General features: G+C 46.7%; 1 protein-coding gene across 4 annotated transcripts in view; it reads right to left on the minus strand.

Annotated features, from left to right (window-relative positions):
• Positions 1–5,143: 5,143 nt before the first annotated feature.
• Positions 5,144–22,761, minus strand: part of RBFOX2 (RNA binding fox-1 homolog 2) — a 281,688-nt gene continuing 264,070 nt past the window's right edge. For 2 of the 4 annotated variants that reach the window (XM_049626258.1, XM_049626256.1), the window contains exons 10-14: positions 21,887–22,019; positions 15,064–15,106; positions 9,225–9,313; positions 8,736–8,808; positions 5,144–7,045 (exon numbers count right to left, since the gene is read on the minus strand). In XM_049626258.1, coding sequence (XP_049482215.1) covers positions 7,001–7,045; positions 8,736–8,808; positions 9,225–9,313; positions 15,064–15,106; positions 21,887–22,019 — 383 coding nt within the window. In that variant the 3' untranslated portion in view covers positions 5,144–7,000. Of the gene's footprint in view, positions 7,046–8,735; positions 8,809–9,224; positions 9,314–15,063; positions 15,107–18,046; positions 18,087–21,886; positions 22,020–22,761 lie in introns of all 4 variants that reach the window. The other 2 variants (XM_049626259.1, XM_049626257.1) reach the window with 1 other exon arrangement.

Here is a 22,761-nt window from a genome sequence, read left to right on the forward strand (position 1 = left end):
GGGGGGGGGGGCACTTGGCTGCAAACACACCCCTAGCGATGGCCTGGGAGAAGAGCAGTCAGGACTCTGCCCACGTGGTGTACTCAGCAAAGGAGGGGGCGCCCAGAGACCCGGGAGGGCCGGTGCCCAAGTGCCTGCCTCGGGGCTGCAAGAAAGATCGAGAAGATAACGTGGATGGCTCTCAAGCGGGACTGATTACTCACTCGGGGCGACCACAGAGGGGAAGGCAGGCTGGAAACTGTGTCTCACTTCATGCAGCCCTTCCCACCCCCCACCCCCCCCCCCCCCGCCCCCAACAGATTGTTTCCACGTGCCTGGTGCTGGCTGTCCCGATGCCCAGGCGCTCGGACCAGGGTGGGGAGTTGAGCAGGTGGTGTTCTGGAGAGAAGCGCATGACCACGCACGCGCCGTGTTGGTAACAAGCGGGTTACCAACGGAGAACGGACTTCGGTGGTGGGCGTTGCTGGGCAAATGGATGGAAACGGGGACCACTGGAGAGGAAGTGGGACCCACTAGCTAGCGCGGTGGCAGCAGAGGGAGCCTTCACCCCCCCACGGTGGCTGTGCAGGTGGAAGGATCACAGGGCATCAGCGGGCAGAAATCGATTCCAGAAGTCTGTCACGTAGGAGAGGACCTGGGATCTTGCAGAATTACTTAAAAAATATGTTAAAGGTGTAAGTAGGTTTAAATGCCAGAGGGACTAACGAGTAGGAAATGAAAGGCTGACCTCGCAGGAGGGCACGACAAAGGTCCCCGGAAGGATGAGGTGCGGGGCACGAGTGTGGGGGCAGCTCCTAAGGTGAAGAATGTGTTTCCAGTAGAAGAGGAGAGAGGGGGGAAGAAGGGGTGTGAACTCGGGTAGGTGTCTGGTGGCAAAGCACAATCTTTCAGGGAGACGGTGACACTTCCATCTCCTCCACGGAACAGGAAGCAAGGTGACCGGAGAGCCGAGCGAAGGGCACTGGAGGCTCATGGAGAATTCTGGAGACTGGGGGAGGGGGGAAACCAGCAAAGGAAGGGCGGGTGAGAAGGTCTGGCCAGGGGAGAGAAGGGCCAGCAGGACCCCACAGGAAGGAGAGGGCACAGGAGCCCAGGGGACACCATGACAGGGACAGTGAGACAGGAAGGTCAAGTGGCCGGAAGGGGAGGGGGCAGCGAGGAGTCCAGGAGAGCACGAGGGCTGAAGGGAGGTCAGAGGCAGAAGCACAAAATGCAGCTTCTGCCCAGCCCAGAGGAACCCACGGCGAGGCACTCCCCACCACCCCCACGGCCCCCACCCTCTCCCCTCCCCCCCCAGCTTCCTCCCCCAGACTCAGGCCTCACCTACCTACCCCCCCAGCCCGCAAGACCCAGACCCAGAGCGCCCTCCACCCAGAAAGTGCCACGCTGCCTCCTCTCTCCTCCCTCTGAAGAAGTCAAATCCAAGGGGTAGGTTTTGAGCCTCCCGGAGGCAACAGGGATCCCCGGATCAACGCACACAGGCCCAAGAATGGTGTTTCTCTCTTTTATTTAAAAACAGTGCTTCATTACCATTTGCAAAGGCAGAGGCAGTGCTCCTCCTTTGCTTAGAGTTTATAAAAGCCAGCAACATGATCAATAATTTATACACATGGATAGTAATACAAAAAAATAAGGAATAAAAGCTAAAGATCTAACTACTCCGACCTTCACAATTCCAGCTACTTGATAATAATAGGAGTAACCCAATGAATACTGTATGGTCTGAAAGCTACTATACAATATGATTCTTAACGAGAAGGGGAGGGAGTCAGAGACTGTCACAAAGCCCTGGGGTGCTTCTCTGGAGTTCGCAGGGAAACAGGACCCTGGGCAAGCAGCTCGGGTGTCCTAGGAAGTGACTCTGGGGGTGAGGGGGTGGGGAGAGAAGGCGAGGTGGTCAATTATACAAGCATCCCACGTGATGCCCCCGTGCCCCAAAGGTACCTGTTTTGCCATGGCAACGGGAGGGGGCCGGAGAGGCTGCGTGTTGCATGTCGGGATGGTCCAGTCCCTGCCATGGGGGGTGGGGAGGAGAGGAGAGGGTCTGTGGCGTTTTCAGCCTTGCAAAGATTTGGACTGAAAGGCTCAGAGACGCAGGCCGGTCGCCCGTCAGGGACGAGTCAACTGCGCTGGCTCTCTGAGCACTTGAGCCCTAGCTTACGTGTGTCAGCCCCAGGTTTGCTCCAGCTATTCACAAGCAGGATTAGAACACAAGAAAAAAAACAAAAACAAAAACAGTTCATATCCCTTAGGGAAAAAAGAGGATCAATTCATCACTCGATATATAATACAGCCAAAACGAGCACACACACACACACACACACGCACACACACAAATACTGTGAACAGAAAAATACAAGAAAATGGCTAAGCTGGGAGTCTCAACGGGGTAGAGACATTGCTTAAAGCACTTATCAGTCCCCAGAAAAACCAAACCGAAAGTCACTTAAAAAAAAAAAAAAAATTCAAAACCGCGTGTACCCCCTGGGAATCTGGTGTTGGTGACTGGGGCAGGGGGTGGGGAGAGGAGAGAGAATTGATGTTCCCTTTTTGCTTGCCAGTGTGACCGGGCCTTCCCCACACAGGCGAGTGTGACCACCAGCCAGAAGGGACACGGAAAGGCCCCCCCCCCCCCCCCCAGCCCCCCGCCGGCAGTCTCCTTAAAGGCAAGGTTTGCGTTTTGGCTGACGAGCAGTTCCCTCAGTTACCAATCCCTGCCAACCAGCACTACCATGGCTGAATTGATCTACCGTTTTCCTGAGTAAACTGTAACTGGCTACAGTTCCGGTAACGTGGAGAAGAACTCAGCTACTACAGCCAACTTCGGTACCCGAGGGGTCCCCTCCACGCTCAGCTCCTCATTCCTGGTCCATCGGATTCAGGAATTCGAGAACTCGCTGGAGTCTGGTCTGTAAGCCTTGTTTTCAAGACAGGTGCCAGGGACTCGACTGCACTCACTGAACCAGAGGGCGCGTGCTGGCTTAGGACACCCAGAGCCTACTTGGAGAGGGCCCTGCTTCACGCTCTAGCTCTTGGATGGCTATTGCCTGGTTGATCAGTAAAGCAAGTATGAAGAAGTACACAGGAAAAGGGAAAGGGAGGGGAGAAGAGGTTTGTGGACAGTAACATTGCCAAAAAAAAAAAAAAAGTGTTTGATGCAACAGAGAATCAAGTTTCACTGGTGTATACCTACAAATGGTCAGACATCTTCAAGAGCATGACAAAATAAAAACACGCAAATTTACGTCTGATGTTCACCTTGCCCACTATTTTTTTTTCCTATCTTATAACAGTGCAAACAGGTAACTTATGCTTTTTAAAACACCACTACCCCTTCCCCAACCCCCACCCCCCAAAGTCCCTTTCTTCCTATCAACTGGGGGAAAAAAGTCTGCAATTCTGCGAATGTTACTGTCCTAGAGGCTGCAAGCAGCAGAGGGGGCTGGACGCTGGGCTCCCGGCCGGCGTGCCTTCCAGATGGGCCCCGGCGTGAGGAAAGGGGGGTGATCAAGGCCTTCCTGCAGGTCCTCGAGGTGGCTTCCATCCCGAGTCTACACCTCCCTCCCGTCGGGAAACTAACGGGGGGTGTTGACTCACCCACTGCTCCGCTGCACGGCTAGGAAAGTATGACCTGAAGTCAGAGCGGTCCAGCCCCTGAGGGGTTCTACTTTTCAGGAAAAGCTGCTGTCCCGGGTTTCTACTGAATAACGTCCACTAGCTCCCCTCTTAAACTAGGAGCTGAGCCCCAGTGCCCTTCTTTTTCGAGGACAAGTGACACTGGCTCCATCCCACCTCGTGGCTGCCGGAGGCCGGGGGCGGTGGCAAGGCCGGCAAACCCGAGAGCCTTAAAAACGCTGAGTCACAACGTCTGACCCGGTGAACCGCGCACCACAAGGCATTCCAGAAAAGACCTACGGGCAGCTCTCTGGGCCGAAAGAGGGAGACCGAGAGGACGGTTTTCGCTAGGGGTCTCATTAAAGGAGCCCAGCTTCTCTAGGAGTAAGATGCTAAGCACAGGAGTCCACGCCAGGAGCTACGGGAAAGCTGTGGAAATCGGTCACGTGCTGGCCTTCAGCATCGGTGAGGTTTTTGGATCATCGAGCGGCATCCGCCCACGAACCCCCAGACGCCAGACTCCCTCCCGGCTCGGTCGCTCGGTGCGACGGGAACCAGAGCCGGGAGCAGACAAGCCTCGGTGCTCCGAGGAACCTGCCTCCGAGGGGGCTGGCTCTACGGAGTCTCAAAGTTCAAGAGGTGAGGGGGAGGCCGACACCGTCTCCTTCGGGTGCTCACGGGAGCCCCGAGTCTCAGTGCTGACGCTAAAAAGCAAAGGCCCTCTGGCGCAAGCCGAACTCTGCTTGGCTTTCCTTAGAGAAGGGAGCTGGAGGAAGCCGTGCTCAAAGCCATCCCTGGAGACGCAGCAGGGCACGCAGGGCCTGCCCGCGGAGTCCTCAGCCAGAACCCGCTGAACTGAAATGCACGCAAGGAACCCCAAGCTCCAGCTTCTGCCTCTTTCCGAAGGGCGGTGGGGGCTGCCTTCTCTCCCTTTCCCACCGTCCTTGTCTCTCTCTCGGACAAAAGAAGAGCAAATGATTAAGCTCATTCCCCTGCGACAGCCACAACCACGTAAAATCTGGCCTGCTCTCCACCGAGCCGTGGTTTGCCATTTTCGTCAATGGCCCCTGTTTGAACACGACCCGAGGTTTCTCCGTCTTTAGTCAGTAAAAGCTCTCCCTCAAAACAAAAGCCAAAAGCAAAGGGGGGGAAAAAATCCTCCCTGCCCCCATTCTCTAGAACTGTGATAGCCCCCGCATCCCAAGAACCCTTCCTCTAACTAAAATATTTATATACAACACAACAAAAATTGTCTTAACGGCAACGAACCAAACTTTGGCTTGGGGAGGAGAACCCTTCAAAGTGGCCAACGGCCCGGGCAGTTTGGTGTCCCCTGTTCCACGCAGTCCTCCCCAGAATCAGTTAAGATTGCATCGAGGCCTCTATCTTCCTTGATGTCTCCCCTCGTTTCAGGGACAGCCTCTCCCCCGGTCATCAGGAGAGCGGGGCTTCTGAGGGGGGAGAAGAGTTGTGCTTTACACGACAGGCCAGTCCCTCCCGGACAGATCACTCTGCTTACAAAGGATGCTTCATGCTGCCATGTGTCAGTCATTTTAATTCAGGGACACGAATAGTCATCAGTCAAGAACATGTGTGGAGGCAGGAGTAAAAAAAAAACAAAAACAAAAACAAAAACACAAACGGAAAATAAACCCATACCAAACCGGAAGCTCCATGTCTCTGAATTACTCCCTTGAGCAGCTATCCCTTGGGTGAGAGGTCACCCTAGTACCAACGTGAATAGACCAGGGACCCAAACAGAACGTGCTTTTCTATTTTCTCAGGCCTTCATTTTGGAAATGCGGCAGGACCCTGGCCTCTACCATTACCAGCTAGAAGAGAAACGCCTCTCCCCTACCTTGCTTATACATGTAACATCAAAGCCGCAGGGCCGCGGCAGTGACCCACTGCTGCGGCCACCACATGACTCTTCCTGGCAACACAGAAGATCCTTGCCATGTCAGACTCTCTTTCCAGGATGGGAGGGGAGCAACCTCAGGGGCTCGGATTTGATATCCTGTAGTGTTGGTATATATGCCAAGTAGGCGGGTGCTCGGCTGGCATCTTTGGAGGATGACGAGAAGCCGGGCGGAAGGGTCACGAGAGCTCAAGACTGTGGACAGAGAAGTGGCTCGCAGAGGCCCCGGGAGCTGGGAATTCCTATGGCTTTGGAGCCAGTACAAAGCGCCCATGCCTGCCCTTCCGTGCCCCGGTCACCGCAAGCTTCCAGGGACAGTGGACCCTGCACTCAGTGCTTGATCTTTTGCTAACGGTTTTCATACGTTTTACACCTTGTACTGCCCTCCTGATGTAAGAGAAAGGACAGGAATATCAGAGCCCTGCCAGACACCCTCCGATATCCCTTTTCTTTTCCTTACTGTCTTTACGGACTCCCAACACTCTGTACTTCTAACCCTCAAGCCGGGAAATCTGGTCGCTGGCTATTTATTCTCCTGTCTCTGGGTCCTAAATTCCTGACTCTTGAGGACGTGGGAGCAGGGAGTTCATAAAAGGACAGATGAGCCAAGCCGTGGTTCAGAGAAAGGAGAAGAGGCCCAGCAGGAATGCTAGGATCTCAAGAAAGAAAAGAATGATCTTTTTCACACTCCGGAGTTCATTCTGAGATCGGTTTCCTAATGAGGTGTTTATTATCCACAGTCTGAGAGCGTGTTTGGAAATATTAATACTATAATTCCAAAAACTATGCCGACCGTCTCAGGCTGTGCAGGTAAGATGATTGTAAAAAGGATGGAGAAGACAGGAGGGAAGAGGAGAGGACAGTGGCTTTTAATTCTCCCGCTTTGCAAGCACAAATTCCTGTCATCTATCAGCATGTGGATTCCAGCCACAGCCAACCAGAATTGCCTGCCGAAGACCAGAAACTCAGAAGACTAGAAGAATATCCTGTCGCAGAAAGATCTCCACTTCTGCTTGTCCCCCAGCCACTCAGCACCGGATACACTTTGGTAACTCTGTCTGCGGATTTCTGATCACATGCGTTCATCAGCTCCTAAGGTCTCTCCTTCCTCATGAACTGCCTCTTCCGTGATTGACAGAATGAGCTAGCACGGACATACAGACATGGAAATGCATTATTTTTTTTTTTTTTTTACCACAGTTAAAAAAAAAAAAAAGAAAAAAAAAAAGAAAAAAATGCACAATCTTTGGAACAAAAGAATTAAAGGCAGAAATTTAAAGGAAAAATACATATTCAAAGAACATAGTGAGGTATAAAAAAGTATTCTCTCTTTTTTTGTGTTTTTTTTTTGTTTGTTTGTTTGTTTTTCCTCTTCATCTTGCTATAGAGTTCCTCTACTAGTAAATATTGCAATAGCCAGGCCTCATGAACTGGGGGGCTGTCCCATTTGCGGGGTCTCACGTCACTTCAGTAGGGGGCAAATCGGCTGTAGCCACCTCGGTATAAACTCGCCTGCAGTAATTAGAGACATAAAAATAATTAGAAGGTTGATGAGAGAAACATTAAAGGTGAAGAAAAGTGTCCTGAAAAGGGATTTGGGAAAACAGTTTCTTTAGAAGCTTCAAAGCAACTGGTACGATGTGACCTTGTGCAGTGACATTGGGAAACCAACTTCTGCCTCTAAGGGGCTCAAACCAGAACCCACGACACTCACTGCTGGCCCGATATTCTCAAGAAGAGGGTATGACGACACTGTACTTAATGATTTACATGAATTAGCAAAGAAGGGAAACTCAGTAGAGTTTAAAACCAAGTCAGTAAATAATCTGATGTTTAAAATTTAGCACGAGTTTCGGTTTACCTTGATGACATCATAGCTGATTTCACCTTCTTGCACATTACCTGTCTGCAGGGAATAGGTGCTCAGGTGCTCTGACCACTAACTGTCACATACCATGTTCGAGATGGTGCTGGATTTAAACCACAGTCAATCTTTTAAATATTAAAGTCTAGTTCCTCTATAACCTACAAAATGTGCCAACTAGGTGCTTCTTGACATATCTGAACTCATTCCTTCCTTCCTCCCTCCCTTCTCTTCCTTCCTTCTCTCCCTCCCTCTCTCTCTCTCTCTCTCATTTTAACTGAGCTTTAATTCCTTTCTTTTATCTAACGACCTATCTCCATTAAAAGTTCCCTAGGAACATCTCTCTCCTTGGGTCATTCTTTCGGGGTCGGATCTGTATCTTTTTGGCACATAAAATCTCAGCGACTTCTATCACTGTCTTTATCTTGTCTGTCTACACCTACATTCCCCTCAGGACCCTGTTACTTCCTCCCACAAATCTATCATTAGAAATTTAGTGTGAGAAATGATGGGCTCTCATATTCCTCCCGGTCTTAAATTTCATTTATCACTCTGCCTCCCCATCACACACTGTCGTCCATGACCCCCAGGCCGCTGCCTGGCTGTACTCTGGATGGCACACAGCGTTAGGAGATGTCGCTGTGACACGGTGTGTCCCTGCTGCGGCCGGTGAGTCACTATCACTGGGCCTGGACGTATCCAGGCCACCACAAAAATACCACAGTGAGGGTTCGAGTTTGGTTGGGGGGAGGATTATTCTAAATTGAGGTCTATGGATCTTTTCTACGCTTCCAGGAAAACATCGTATTTTGCTATGAATGTTACGGATAGAAAAGACCTTTGTAAGGCATTCATTTGGTGATTTGTAGTGCTTTCTGCCAGAAGGCTCAGAAATGGCAAGGACATCCTTTGATATCTGCATCTGAAACTAATGCACAGGTTTTGGAAAGCTTACTGTGAAAGCTGGAGAGTCTCTCCCCCGACATCTCTGCTAAGACCTATCAGTTAAACCAAGCCACAGGTATATGTATCCAACATCTGAGCCAATATAAAGCATCAACCTGTTCCCTTCTTTCTCTCCCAAATGATGCCGTCACCCGGGGCAGACTGTCACTATTCATGCCTTTCTGCTGCCGGTAACCAGGTCAAGGGGCTCATGCTACAACACACAGATGAAGGCGATACGAATTTCCAGCTAGTTTTCTGTGGCTTCAACACTTTGGCAGTGGAAGAAGGCCTGAATTTATCACACTTCTAGAGCTTCTGCAAACTGCAGGTAAAAGTTAAAAGGTGTAAAGTGGTGAAAAAAAAAAACACGGTACATATAATAATACTCACCACAGCGCCAACTCCATAGCTAGCGGCAGGGGCCAGGGCATGGTAGGGGTCGGCTGTGTATACCCGGCCGTAACTGGAGAAAAGAAAGACAATCAGGGAGAGCAAGAAAAGGCCATGATCTAAAAGAATGAGAGGCTTACTGTGCTAATCAAGACTAGCGAGTAACTCGGTCCTCAACGTTATTAGGGAACGGGCAGAACGGAAACCTGTCCGCTTCTATGCCCAAATGCAGTACCTCTGGAAACTTCTGAAGGACTTCCATCCAATGGAAAAGCAAGGAGGTGGGGATGAGGAAGAGGGAGAGAGGGAGCCTGGGGTCAAAGCCAAAGAGAGACAGGAATAAGCGGGAGGGGGGAGGAGCACAGGGCCTAAGGGGGTCTGCAGGCATCTGGAACCCAGGGTGGCCCCGAGTGGCGATCTGGAAATGGTGACAGGAGGAAGGCGGGGCGGCACCTGGGCGGCCCCCCCCTGGGCTCCCCGCCCGCTTACCCGTCGCTGTAAGCTGCGGCGGCAGCGGCAGCGGCTGTGGCCGCGGTCGCGGTAGCCGGCTGTGCATATCTGTAGGCTGCGTATCCGCCCTACAGGAGAGAAGAGAACTGACTTTACAGATACCTCTCCCCCGACGGCCGGACCAACACACACCCACCCACACGCAGACGTACACGCACAATGACACAGGGACAGACGCAAACACGGACACACACGTGGGAGGAGAAATGTTTCAAACTGCATCAGTCTGCATGTTATCCTTCCCCTGGCACAAAATTAAGCTCCACCCAACACAGGGATCTGCTTTCCAATTTAGGACAATTACAAGAGTAAACTACCTCAGTGGGACCCGTTCTCCGATATAAGCAACGAAGACATGATCTCAGACCTGTCTTACTTCATGGTCTTTGCTGGAACTTTCAACAGGGCAAATATTTGCAGGAAGGTGGGAGAACGCTATCTGACTGATGGGGAATGTAAATGTGTATGTGTTAACTTCAGATTCTCAGGCTGATTTATTGCTAAGAGACTACAGGATGTAACAGAAAGGTCCTCTCTGGTGCTATGCTCCATCAGGACTAGGCTTTTTGTCGAGAGGCAACGTTTAATAGGAAAAGCCAGTGTAGATCAGGGGCTGGAACCTTCGGGCTGTGAGCCGATGCAGCCTGCCACCTGTTTCTGGAAGCAGGCGTGACGGCACCGTACGGCCTCCGAAGCCGGAAACGTTTAGCCCTTGGCCCTTCGCAGAAAAAGTCTGCCGGTCCCGAGCTGCATTTAGGACTGGGGCAAATCAGATTACGAATGGCTGAGGGCCTTGCAGTGGGATTCAGCTAGATGAGTTGGGCCTCCCTCCATGGCCTGAGCATTTGCCTGCATTTATTTTCCTCTCCTAACAGATTCAGAGGCCCTTACTTAACACCCAGTCTCACTGCGCACTCTGGAGTCCTTCTTCCAGTGGTTCCACTATCCCCTCGGTCCTAGAGGCTTCCAAACTCTTCCATCCTATTGTTACTTCCCTTCACTTTAGGGGAACAAACACCCCAAAGGTTTCCGCTGTCAGGGTGAACCACATGTACTCTCCCATGAAGTGTTTCAAAGAAAATCACAACGATAAGTGCTATTTTAAAAAGCGGCAAGCCCTGCTTTTTTTCCTCTTCTAGACTTCGTCTCTTTCACCTACACCTCATTCAGGTGTAAATTCTTATGACTATTTCTCCCTCTCAGATATAACTATGTTCAACTGGTACACACTATGACACCATCTCATGTAGGCTTTCTCTACATGAACGCTCTGCATTCCGGAGGAACGTTTCTACTCTTGACGTCATCAGCAGTAGCTTCCGGCGTACGTTCAAAGTATCCCTCTGACTGGATTACAGTAGTTACGTATTACTTCTCTTTGTTCTTCGAGTGAATCACTCAGGAAAGCAAATGTTTCTTTCTCCATTACAAATTCTTCCACGTATAAGTAAGAAGATTCTAATTAATATTACCAAACACTGGCAATGACACGGTAATGGACAGAAACAAGGCGGGAAGCACCCTCGGGGGCTACCTGAGATCAACACGTTCACTCTGAAATCCAGCCAGGTCTACGGGAACAGACTGATTTGGGCAAAACTGTATACATCCAGGCTGTAACACATACACCGCTGTATCTGTAACTAAAACTAGACCTATCTATACATACACACGCTATAAAGTGTCTCTTTACCTGATGGTATCTATGGCTAGCTAGGTAGGTCCTTTTTTAAACTTCTAAAGAACAGTAAAAGCATGTGTTAACCAAAGCAACAAGCCAATCATTATAGCTGAAATTTTAAGCTTTAAATGAACGTGAACGGCTCAATTTTTCATTATAACTACAGATGGTTCCATTGGTTTAGAATTAAAGTTTGTTAGAGTGAGATCTACACCAGGGCCGTCTTTAGGAAAACTTTGTAAGCAACGATAGCGTGGTAAACAGCCATTAGGTGGTCTGTGCCTTTAGTATTCCAAAAGACACCAAAATAATCTTTAAAAATTTAAAACACCAACGTAATCAAAGCAGTTAAAGCCCAATTTGTGCTCACCTGAGTAAAACGCTTAAAAACTGAAGTTCTATGCTGTAGGGCAGAATATACATTCCCATTAAGGGATTCTGAGGCTCAGTACCGACCTGACTCTCTGAAAGTCTCTGTAAAGTCGAAAATACTGGGGATTCTATCAAATCATCACTTTGAGCGGTTAGCATACTAATTCTGGAATTCTGGAAAAGGAGGTTCTGAATTTAGTTACTGATAGGACCACTCCCTCTCGTGTTCCTCAACCCGCAAAAAGCCATCAGAACCTCAAGAGATCAGACTGGGGGAAAGGAGATTCCTTCCAAACCAGAAGGAAATGGGAGAGAATCTACATGCAGTAGTTTCCTTCTATTCTAACTCAACTCGGGCTTTGAAGTTTGAAATTTGATGAGGTTCTTTGCTATTTAAATTCAGGAAAACCAGAACAGGAATACAAATGTTTTACTGATAACAAAAAGCTTGAGGAGAATATCAGCATGAAGAAAAACTACGTGAATGTTTGTTTTTTTTTAAGTTGGTAATATTTCAACACGACGGCTCTCCTGATTACTTTATAATGGTGCTACAGAGAGGCCCTTTAAAAGGGGGACTATGTTTAGGATGGAAAGATACAAGCTAATTTGGTAATTCATCAGCGACTACCCCAAAATTAGAAAAGTTAAGTTGTATGATCATGGATTTACTTCTCTTGGGTGTAGTCATACCCCAAAGCACTTCCGCTGCTGCCTTAAACAAAATACATCCAAAACTGTAAGACAGAGACACTTCGGATGTCTCTATCCCTACTCCGATTTCGGAGTGCACAGAGCTTCCGGGCTGAGAAATCGTTTTCTCGGCTTTTGCTTCTACCGGCAAGTCTGAGGTCTTTTGCAGAACATGAGAACAAAGTGCAGTTTGAAACACCAAGGTTTTCATTACTGTTTCTTAAGTTTTTCAGAAAGAACAAGGGCGGGGAAGGGGGTAGGAGACAGGGTTCAGGCGTGGGGGGGGGAGGCGGGGAGGGATATGGCGCCACATTTATTAATCACATTAAAAACTAAGCATGCCAACATCTGGAGCTAAAACAACCAGCAAAATCACCACGTTCAGACTCGTATTGGCTAACTCTATCTATCCCAGCATTCTCTTGGGACAGCGGTTTGCCCTAGGCTCTACCACAAGCTCGGTGAAGTACACAGCCTCAGGTACTAGAGCGTGCAGCCACAACAACCGGCTATTACGGAAACAGTCAGTCACCACTTGAGTTAACATTCCAGACCCTAACGACGGGCCCTCCCCAGCCCAAAGAAATAGTCAAGGTCGCCCGCCCTAGCCCTGGCCCACACCACGATGTTAATAATTATAACAAGCAGTAACCCATCTGTTATGTCAGAGAAGGGAACAGAGACTCCACTGAGAGGTTTAGAGTGGGGATGCTAACATGTCTTCAGCTGACTGCACAAACAAACAAACAAAAAAAAAAAAAGAGGAGAAATAATTCATTTGGAGATATGAAGTCATGAAATAGCTGATGTGTATTGCTTTTAACCATGCACTGATGCAAAACTGAAGCAACCATTAATAAAAATTAAAAAGGACATATGTATTTACACACAATCAGACCTGTTGGATCTGAAGCAGTTTGCAGACTCTATCTGTGTGTGATTTGAAATAAAACAAAAAATGGGGATTAGCATGGCCACAGCACACCCTAATGTAGGAGGGCACACATGGACTGCTTTTTGGAACCCTGAGAGCTGGATACATCTGGCATGGGCTGAGCCTGATGCAAACATACACATGCCCCGTTAAAAGGCTCACTTTCTCACTCCTTTATAATTCATTAAGAAGGACTCCAGAATGTTCCCAATAGGGGTGGCCCGACGCTAGCTACATCGCTCCCCTATTCACCCTTCCTGACCCTGACCGCATGGTCCAGTCCTGACCCGCAGCACTCGCCGGCCCTCCGTCAGCACCCATCCACTCTGACCCAGAGTTCTTCTGCCATAGCGCCTGTGCTGAATGTTCTAGCTTTCCACATATCCATAAGACATCCCTGCCTTCAACTTCCAGCTCTTTCCCAGGACAATGCGGTTACCTTGAAGATCCTTTTGATGTTCATGTCTCAGCTCTCCAGGGTTCACCATCACCTGCTAGGGATTCTCTACTCCACTCTGAATCAGTTTTAGCATTTAATTAACTTTATAGTGTTGCCACACTGACCACAGGACGCTCCTGCACGGTTCTGTTTTAACCAGAACAAAATGGAAGGGCTCTACATATCCTGCCCTCCTGTATCTGCATTATCTGTTAGGAGGATCTCCTACTGGCAGACATTCCCCTTCTCTTGATTTTAACCTAGCCGTGAATTTTATTTTGGTTTTGTTTTAGATTTACATGAAAACAGGACTTTGGTGAGCATGTGATGTCAAGACACCTTCTTTCTACCTGGAAGACAGTGACATTATGTGACACTGAGGAGAAGAGTGTGTGTTTTAAGACCAGCAGACAAAATGAAAGCTTTGGTCCCTGCACGTGATGTACAGATTTACTGAGCAAGGGCGGTGGGGGTGGGTGGAGAGAAAGGCAGATGTGATGCTTAAAATCACTACAGGGAGCAGAGACCTATCCCCACGAGCTTGGGTTGACTTTGGGTTGACCTGCTGTGCCTCTGGGGATCGCTTCATTTGTCCCTACACGATTCTAACTCCTCCCTTCCCTTGCCTCCTCCCGGCTCCAGCCGAGAAACACTGTCTAGATGGGTCCTGGGGGGTGGGGGGGGGGGGGGGTTACCCTTCTGTGGCAATAGGGCACCTCTGATTAAGTGTTAACACAGACATGAGTACTAAAAACTTACAATAATGATAATACTGTTGCTGTTTTTGACGGAGACCTATATCTACTTTGGAAAGTAGATACGAAAAAGTCTTAAAGACACGTACTTAAATTTTATTTTAGAATTACTTTAAAATTGGGGTTAAGGGAAGAAATGGTTATGATCAGCTTCTTAACTTCCACTTATCACTTCAATGGTAGATGAGAGATGATCTTTAACAAATCAAACCTCTCAAGCACGCCACCATTTCACATGCCCCCAAGTTAGTTCATTTCCCAAACCCGGCCGGGAGGCCACATAAGGAGTGTGACGGGCGGCCTGGGGTTCTCTTTCCCCAGCATCCAGCTATCAGCAGACGTAACGGTGAATGATTTTCCAAATGAACTCACTGACCTTGTTTTAAGGTGAAAGGAAAGAGGGCGAGGGGAATACGTGTTTCAGTTTTACGGCCCCCACAGGTCTCGATTTTTAGGCAACCCGGAAGTGGGGCGAACAGCACGGTCCAATTACGACTGTGGCCTCACCCCGGGGCCCAATCGGGGACTTAGGAGTCCTGCGTGGACAGACTCAACTTCCTCCCTTCTCTCATTTCCTTCACAGTGGAAAATGTCCTCAACTGCTAAGATCTCCAAGTATAAAAGACCAGCTTAAACGCCATGGACAAATGCGATTGGCAAACTAAAAGAGGTGGCAGTGATGGGACAGTGCAGAGCACACGCCTGGTGTGGACGGAGGCGACGGGGCAGGAGCACTTAATTTCGGAGGCGGTGCCGTCACGTATGGGACTTGACTGTGCGCTGCTGAGGTATAGCAGGGCTTAGATCACACGCTCACAAGTCTCGGTTGTCCAAAAAAGCCTCTGTTCCCATCTCTAACGTGGAGCTGGAATGGTTAGTATAATTCAATTTTTTCACTGCAATCCACAATCTGATTGATTGGCAGGTCACACTGGCACTCCTACCTGAGGTATTTTAGCGCTAATGATTGGTTCCTGTAAGACTATTCTATAACAGAACACAGGAAGAGCAGTTCAAAAAACACAGCTGTGGAAGGAAAACAATCATACAAAAAAGCCCGCTAAGGGGCCCACCAGCCTTTTCTTTCCTTTGGATGCAAGCATGCTTTTCACAGGATAAGAATCAGGAGCAGTTTTGTCATCCCTTTAAAACGTGAATCAGGGTGAGCTACGCCTTTTCTACTGGTCAAGAAAAAGAGGGGCGGGGAGGACGCACGATCCGTCTGCTAAGCTCAGGTCTTCTCGGGGCGGGGCGGGGGTCGGGGGGCTTTCTACAAACTGCAGCCACAGTTGCTAGATCGGTTCTCTGGAGAGGAACGTGGCACAAAAGAAACAGAAAGGAAGCAAATGGCTAGCAGGGGTTACGGACTAAGAACAGAACAGGGGAAAGAGATTACAACAAAAATCTCTCTGAATGAATAGCCTAAATTAGTCTAACTTAAAGCCAGCAGCTTGCACTCTTCCCTCGTGATGTTTCTTCAAGCTCTGGGTCAGTGCACTTGTACTGGATTAACTCTCCTGTCTTCCTATTGCTAACGTGTATCTCTGAGGAAACAACTCAGTGTATAGGGATAGATTTCCACAGTGGGGGAGGGGGGTGGAAATGTACAGAGAGAAACAGGAAAACTCTAGGTAAAACATGGGTGTGTGTGTGTGTGTGTGTGTGTGTGTGTGTGTGTGTGTTTTAGAAAAAGCATCCCTCGCTCCCTCACACATGGAAGAGGGAATCTAAAGTTTTCAAAGCTACAGTTGTATCAGACTTCACTCAACAGTTACCTCATAATGCATTCTTGTTTTTCATTAGTGGGGTCAGAAAATATTTCAGCACTAGGGACCACCTTTTTTCCTCCAAGTGACTGCTTTAAGATAGGAGCTAAGAAATGACAGTAACATTGTGATTAATTCCTTTCATTAATAAGACACCACTGGCCAAACACGTATTTCAGCAAGGTCGCTGAATTACCCGTTTAGTTTCATAAGGTGATCCGGTTAGTAGATTAAAACAAAAATGTCAAGGGTGTTTTGATTTTCTCAACAGAAGTACAGAAAAGTCATCTCTCTCTTAATAAAATCATATGCTGTGACCTAAAGATAGGAGAGAATTATAAACAAATATTTGGTTGGTTCACTCAAGGGGGAAGTAGGCAATCTTACTAAGGTAGAAATAAGCCATACTTTAAAAATCCCCAAATAAAAAAGGTATCAGAGGAAAAAAACAAAAACAAAAACTCTGACTTAAGAAAATAACTCCAGTGCAAAAGCGTGCTCTAACAGACCAGATTTCAGGAAAGCAATTTAAATAACGTAAAGATGACTTTGGGAGAATGTACATGCGAAGAACGTATGTAAATATGTGTATTTAGAAAAGTGTCATCTGGTATAAAAGTAGGAATATTTCCCCAACCCTCAAGTTTCACTGTGAGCACAGGAAAAAAAGGTATCTTTCGTTACTTCTGGAAAACCAGCTGAGGAAAGACGTGGATTTTAATTAAAGCACTGATAACGAAATATGGATTAGTTGAGTTTTGTGCTGGGTTATATAAATAACTGATGTAATCTGGGTAAGTCACCATCTCTTTAAGAAATCGATCTACGAAGTGAGAGGGTTGGACCAAATCGTGGCTAAGATTCCTTTAAGCATCTGTTAGACTAGGGCAAACTCTGAAGGGCTACTCTACAGAGGACAGGTGTGTCCAGTTACCTCCTTACTTCCTGCACCACAGAGTCTCTAAGGACATTCTGAAAGCGCACTGAAGTTTTCTGGTTGCCAGAGAGTCTCTGGCAGAAACCCGTGGCAAGAAGTTCGCTACAAAGGCACCCTTATTGATTCGGGGAGGTAAGGGTGGAGAAAGCACTCCCGGACAACTCTAACCTATGCCCAAGGAATAATTTCATCCTGACAACTTTTTCTTAAGAAATCGTTTCTTAACGACCTGGGTGGTTAGACTAAGCTTGCATTCAGAAACCGATCATTTGGAGAGGTCCTAATAAAAAACCTCAAAACTCCAAACTTTTAACTCTTTGTCAGTTAGATCACCTTGTCCACATTTTAAATAATAGGTGACAAGCCAATCATGGAACTTTAGCTATAACAAGACAGTTTCAATAATGGATAATAATAACGATGATGTTAACATTGCTGGTACAATCAACAAATCCTGGATGGTAGCAGGATGTTTGTAAGAAGAGTCTAGGTTGCCAATTATGCCACTCATTTCCCTCTAGATGGCTCTTAAGAAAAGAGACCCGGTAGCTGTGGACCTTCTGATAGCGAAAGGCTGCAAGCACTGAGTGTTTGGTTGCCTCTCATTATCACCCACTTTCCACTGGCATCAGCTCCTTACCTCCCTCTCACAGGATAATGCGCTCTCAAAGTACGGAAAATAGGAAAACACATAGTTCAGAAAGCTTACTGCCGTCTACATAAATCAAAGCTCCAATGATCTAAAGAGGGATGTGAAATGAGAAGAAAAGCAGAAAAGAGAGAGAGTTGGTTTAAGCTAATACAACTATCCTGTTGTTTATGTATGCACATGACACGACGGTATTAAAAGACTTTAAACCTGCTGATCATCTCGCAAATAAATCACAGAACATCTGTGGGTATAGGGAAGGGAAAAGAATATGTCCAGTAGACTGACTCTAGCAATGATCAGGAAACCCAAAGGCTTAGTTTTTGCACCCAGGGGCAAGCGCAGTGGCAGAGAAGCATGCTTGCATTCTTAAATATATAAATATATATATATATATATCCACAAGGAAAAAGAAAATAAAAATCAAATAAATTATATGTAAAAAAAAAAACCAAAACAAAACAAAGAAAAAACAAAAACAAAAACAAAAAAACCAAACCAAACCAAAGAAACAGAAAAAAAAAGGCTGGCTTGTCAGGGAATGGGGTCGAGAAGGCCCCGGTGTGTGTACTTACATAGAGGTCAGCACCGTAAAATCCGTCCTGGTAAACCACACTGCAGAAAATCCACACAAAAACAAAAACAAAAAAACAAAAGAACAGAAACACATTCCGGTTATTGAGGACGGCAGCATGCACATGCGCTCTACACAGGCAGGTGATGTATGAATACGTAACCGGGGCTGGGGGGCCGCAGCGAGTCAGCGAGAGGACCGTGCACGGGCACGCGCACGTCGTACAGCTCCAGGACATGCGAGGCGGGAAGGGAGCGCGCCACTCGAATGCACACCGTTCTGAACGCTTGGTAATTAAAGGAGGGTTAAAACGATGAAAGCATCCCCAGAGGGCCTGACAGAACTATCAGAACTCTGCTGGATTAGAAACATCAACTTCTCATACCTGGAGTTGTTGTTGTTGTTGTTTTTTTAAAGCTTGCCCTTGGAGGAAATTTTCTTTAAAGAATTTCAAAATGTGTGTGTGTGTGTGTGTGTGTATGCGTGTGTGCGTGTGTGCGCGTGTGCGTGGGTTAGGGAGGGGGGAGAGGTACGGGGAAAGGGGGTCTAACATAAGAAAACTGAACCGAAAGAATCCCATTAGGGCAGGACCTGTACGCAGAGTATGTCCCAAGATTAGGTTTAGCGTTTTGTTTTGTTTCCTAGAAGTATGTACGTTTTTCCTGATATCCATACATCACCTGCTTTTTACCCTGCACATTAGACATGCAGTAAGATTTGGCTGATCACACGAGCATGCAAAGTATTATTATTCAGCATTTTAAGAACCAATGCAACACCTCAGAAAAACAAGTCAATCAATTCTGACCAAAGTAAACAGAGAAATGTAATTAAAAAAAAAACACAACCAAAAATACCCACAATGCATTGCTTTCACAAGCAGAGATAATGAGCTAAAGGTTAAGGTGATTGGTCCAAGGTCCGAGAATTGAAAAGGTGCAGTGGGGATCCCAGATAGTAACAATATAATCCAGAGTGGGAAGGAGTAACTGCAAGATTTTAGGGGCTCTTTTTTGACCGTTAAGAATATTCATGGAACTCTGAAAAATTAACTGATAACTGACGTTTGGGGCATGACCAAGGATCATCCTGTTTTATTTAAAAGGATAAAATGGAGAACAGTAGCTGATTAGGAATTAGAAGGGTTTATTTTCCTGTTCAGAAAAATGAATTTTTATCAAACAAAACACATGAATTTGGGGGTTTTTTTGTTTTCTGTTTTTAAAGTCCTGGGCAACACTAAACTATGATAATCGTAGATTTCAAACCTTTTGAGGTATTTTTGTGCATATGGACTTTCCCCAAAACATTACTTTGGGACCAAAAGACATGGAACAGACGTAGAGACAAAAGATAAGACTTTCTTCTTCGCATGTGTTAAATCAAGATTTGGATATTCTAAATGAGAAGATCTGTTTATTGTTTATTCAACTAAGCAAGCTGGAAATTTTCAGCACTACCTTCTCTGTTGTAATAAACTAGTAAGTGAGGTCTTTAAATCATATTTTTAACTTGAATGTGAAATAACTTTTTTTTTTTTTTTTTTTTGCAGGTGGCTGGAAAGTTTCTGAATTCTACTTATTACAATGACATTTTGTTGGGTTTACAGGACAGTACGGTCACACTTTGCAATGCCCCAAATGTGCTGTGCATTTGTATTACAAAACAGGCAAATTAAATTCCTCTGTGACGCTCACTTAGCTAAGCCCTATCCGGTTTCATCGTCTCCAACTGCAGTTAAAGTTAGATATTAGAAAGTAATCTGCCTCTCAACTGCATTTTATTAGAAAAGACATTTGCTCGTAACGAGAAGGCTGACAGAATGGAAAGCACTGAGGCCAAGTGGTGATTAATTAACCTTCAACTATTTCAGCAGGGGATCCAGGCAAAGATTACAAACATCTCTTCGATACAGAACAGTGGTGGCATTAAAAGCAGGAATACAGTTTACCCTAAGTTACGTCACTCACTGGGAATATTTCCCTAAATTCTAGAAGAATTCTAATATTCCCTGTATCAAATGCCATAAGGAGGCTAGAACACAATGATTAAGGATGAAAATTAGTTTACTAAGCTGAAAAGCAATTTTAGGCCATTCCCCATAAAATACTGGACTTATTCCTTGCCATCTTCCATGTAAACTGGTGGTTTAGTTAATAAAAAAGAAAACATGGGAAATCAGTGTTCAATGTAATGCACAGAGATTGGTATGATTAGACATAAAGATAAAAATATCTTTGAGCGAACGTAATCCTGACACAGAGTAGGGAGAGAATGGGTTCTCAGGTTTGGCCAATATAGTGAAATGAGCTACAGTGACTAAAACAAATCCAACCGTTTCATAAAGTAAACTCGGGAATGTTACAAAATAAAGAAGTCCCATGTTTCTGGCAAGTGGCATCTCTTTGCGAACGTGACAGTAAACTCTCCTGGACTGAAATGGAAGACGCTTCGTGAACAATTTTCCTGGTGTGTAGAACTTCCAAAACGTCTGTTTTTATGCCTGACTTGAGTATCTCTCGATGAAATAATACTGCGTCTTTATTCACTTCTTTAAAGAGATGTCAGAGGTTGAAGGTCAAAGCTCAAGTTGAGAGAAGAAAGAATAAAATTAAAAGCAAGTGATGGCAGAGGATGGAGATGATGGGATGCATGGGATTTAAGCATCTATAAGCTGCAAACAAAAGTTTATTTCTAAAGCACTTCCCATCCAGCGCCTCTTGGAGCCTGTCCATTCCAACATGCACACGTGTCTAATAAAAATGCCTGAATTCTGTGCAATGGAGGACCGCTAATGGCACGTCCATTCGGTCTATGAACGAATGCTCAGTTCGTAGACCTCCAAGCCAATTCTGCTGTCAGAAAAGGACCTACAGAGAAGGCTCTTTCCCTTTGTGTTTTAACTAAGGAGCAATGAACAGGCCCCCCTGCCGCTGGGTTTACTCCTCGGAGAGAATATGGAAAAAACCTGTCATAGGCAGAGAAAAGATGGAGAACACAAAGGTCACATCTTTGAAGAAAGGAAAGTCCTCGGGACAACTAACTTCTAGAAGTCGACTCCGTATAAAAATATACATTTGCGGCTGGCACCGAGAAACACGTGGAGACAAAACCTGTCACCTTCACTCCTTCTCCCCCATTCAGTAGCAAAGGATTTATTTGTTGCTATGGAATCATTCCACTGCATGAGGCACCCTCCATACAAAAATCAAAGGGTGAAGGATGCTCCGCTATATCAGCTGTTTTACCATCATTCAGAAGCCAACTGTAGTTTAATTCTTCCTACTTCTCCCTTTCTCCCTGGATTCAATTGGACTTGGTTCATCTTTGAATTAACCTCTTTTAATCCGTCTCCTACAAAGAAAGCAAATCCATTGTGGGTAACTAGTTCTGCTGTTCACCACCCAGGCAGTGAAACCAAAAGGGAGGGCGATGTGGCAGCCTCGGCCCCAACACAGGGTGGTGACAAGGGGGTGAACACAGCAGATGCGGTCTTGTACTACAATCTGGAGCTCCTATTTCGGTTCTCTGCAGGAGTGTTAATCCACATTCGTGCGATGCTGAGTGAACTGCATGCCAACACACTGCTAGTAAACACAAGACAGTTCTGGCTGCTGTCTTAAGCCGTGAGGGCTTAAGGTGGCCGAAATGAAGATTTATATAATGAATCGGTATTTGGTCACATTCTGACGATGGTATATTTTGGTTCTTGCCATCTAATCCAGTAATTTGCAAATATTCAGAGAATCTCTACAATGTGGCACGGCAACGTCCCAGAAGGTGTGAGAGGGCCATGGTATTCTTTTCTGTCCAGCTGCTTATTTTGGAATCTAATGCTTACCCTGGATAGGCGGGAATGGCTGTTGGAGGTACCGCTCGGACTGCCCCATAGACCGTCCGCCCTCTGCCCCTCAGATGGGCTCCTCTGAAGGCGGCCGCCGTGGTGGCTGCAGTCGGGTAAGGGAAGCCAGGAACTAAAGGGAGACCCAAAATATGACAGGAATGTCAACTTGCATTCAACAGCAGGGCTACAATCACAACCGGCTTTGAACCGATTCCAGCAAAGGTTCAAAGATATGTACCACATCTTTCCTGAGAAAGAAATGGAGAGACCCGACACGCAAAGGCTCATGATGCCATGCTCTCTCTGTTCGTCACCAATCTTGAGTGAGCGCACTCTGCTCCTTCCCAGCCCTGGCATTACAGTGCAAGCTGGTGAGAAACAGGTCGAGAAGGTCCGAGAACCAGAGCCGGAATAAGAGACTTTTCACTTGGGGGGGGGGGAGGCAGCAGTTTAAATCGACTGATATAAACTCTTTAACTGGCCCATTGCTAATCTTGTTTCCACACGTTATTATGTGCATAGAGTAATTCTTCTTTGTAAGAATATTCTTTTGTGTTTGTACGCGGTGCCAACCTCCAAGGCACACAGTAATCTTTAGACATTTCATTAGTCCACTTTATTCTTTTATCCAAAATGTTTTAATCCAGAAATGTCAGGGGAGAGGGAAACTACTTGTATCCTTCAGGGAGGCAGACAGTTTCTAAAAACCTATTTTAAATGTGCTATCCTCTGGAAAGCACATACCGACATTTATTCCACATTCACTGGGCTCTTTTTAATTTTACCTTTCGCTGGAGGAAAATGGCTCAGGTCCGGAGGACTTCAGAGGTTTCAACGGAACTGAGAATAATCATGAATACTGGAGGTGCTTC

The sequence above is a fragment of the Panthera uncia genome, chromosome B4 (genome assembly GCF_023721935.1).
Source record: "Panthera uncia isolate 11264 chromosome B4, Puncia_PCG_1.0, whole genome shotgun sequence".
Classification (NCBI taxonomy): domain Eukaryota; kingdom Metazoa; phylum Chordata; class Mammalia; order Carnivora; family Felidae; genus Panthera; species Panthera uncia.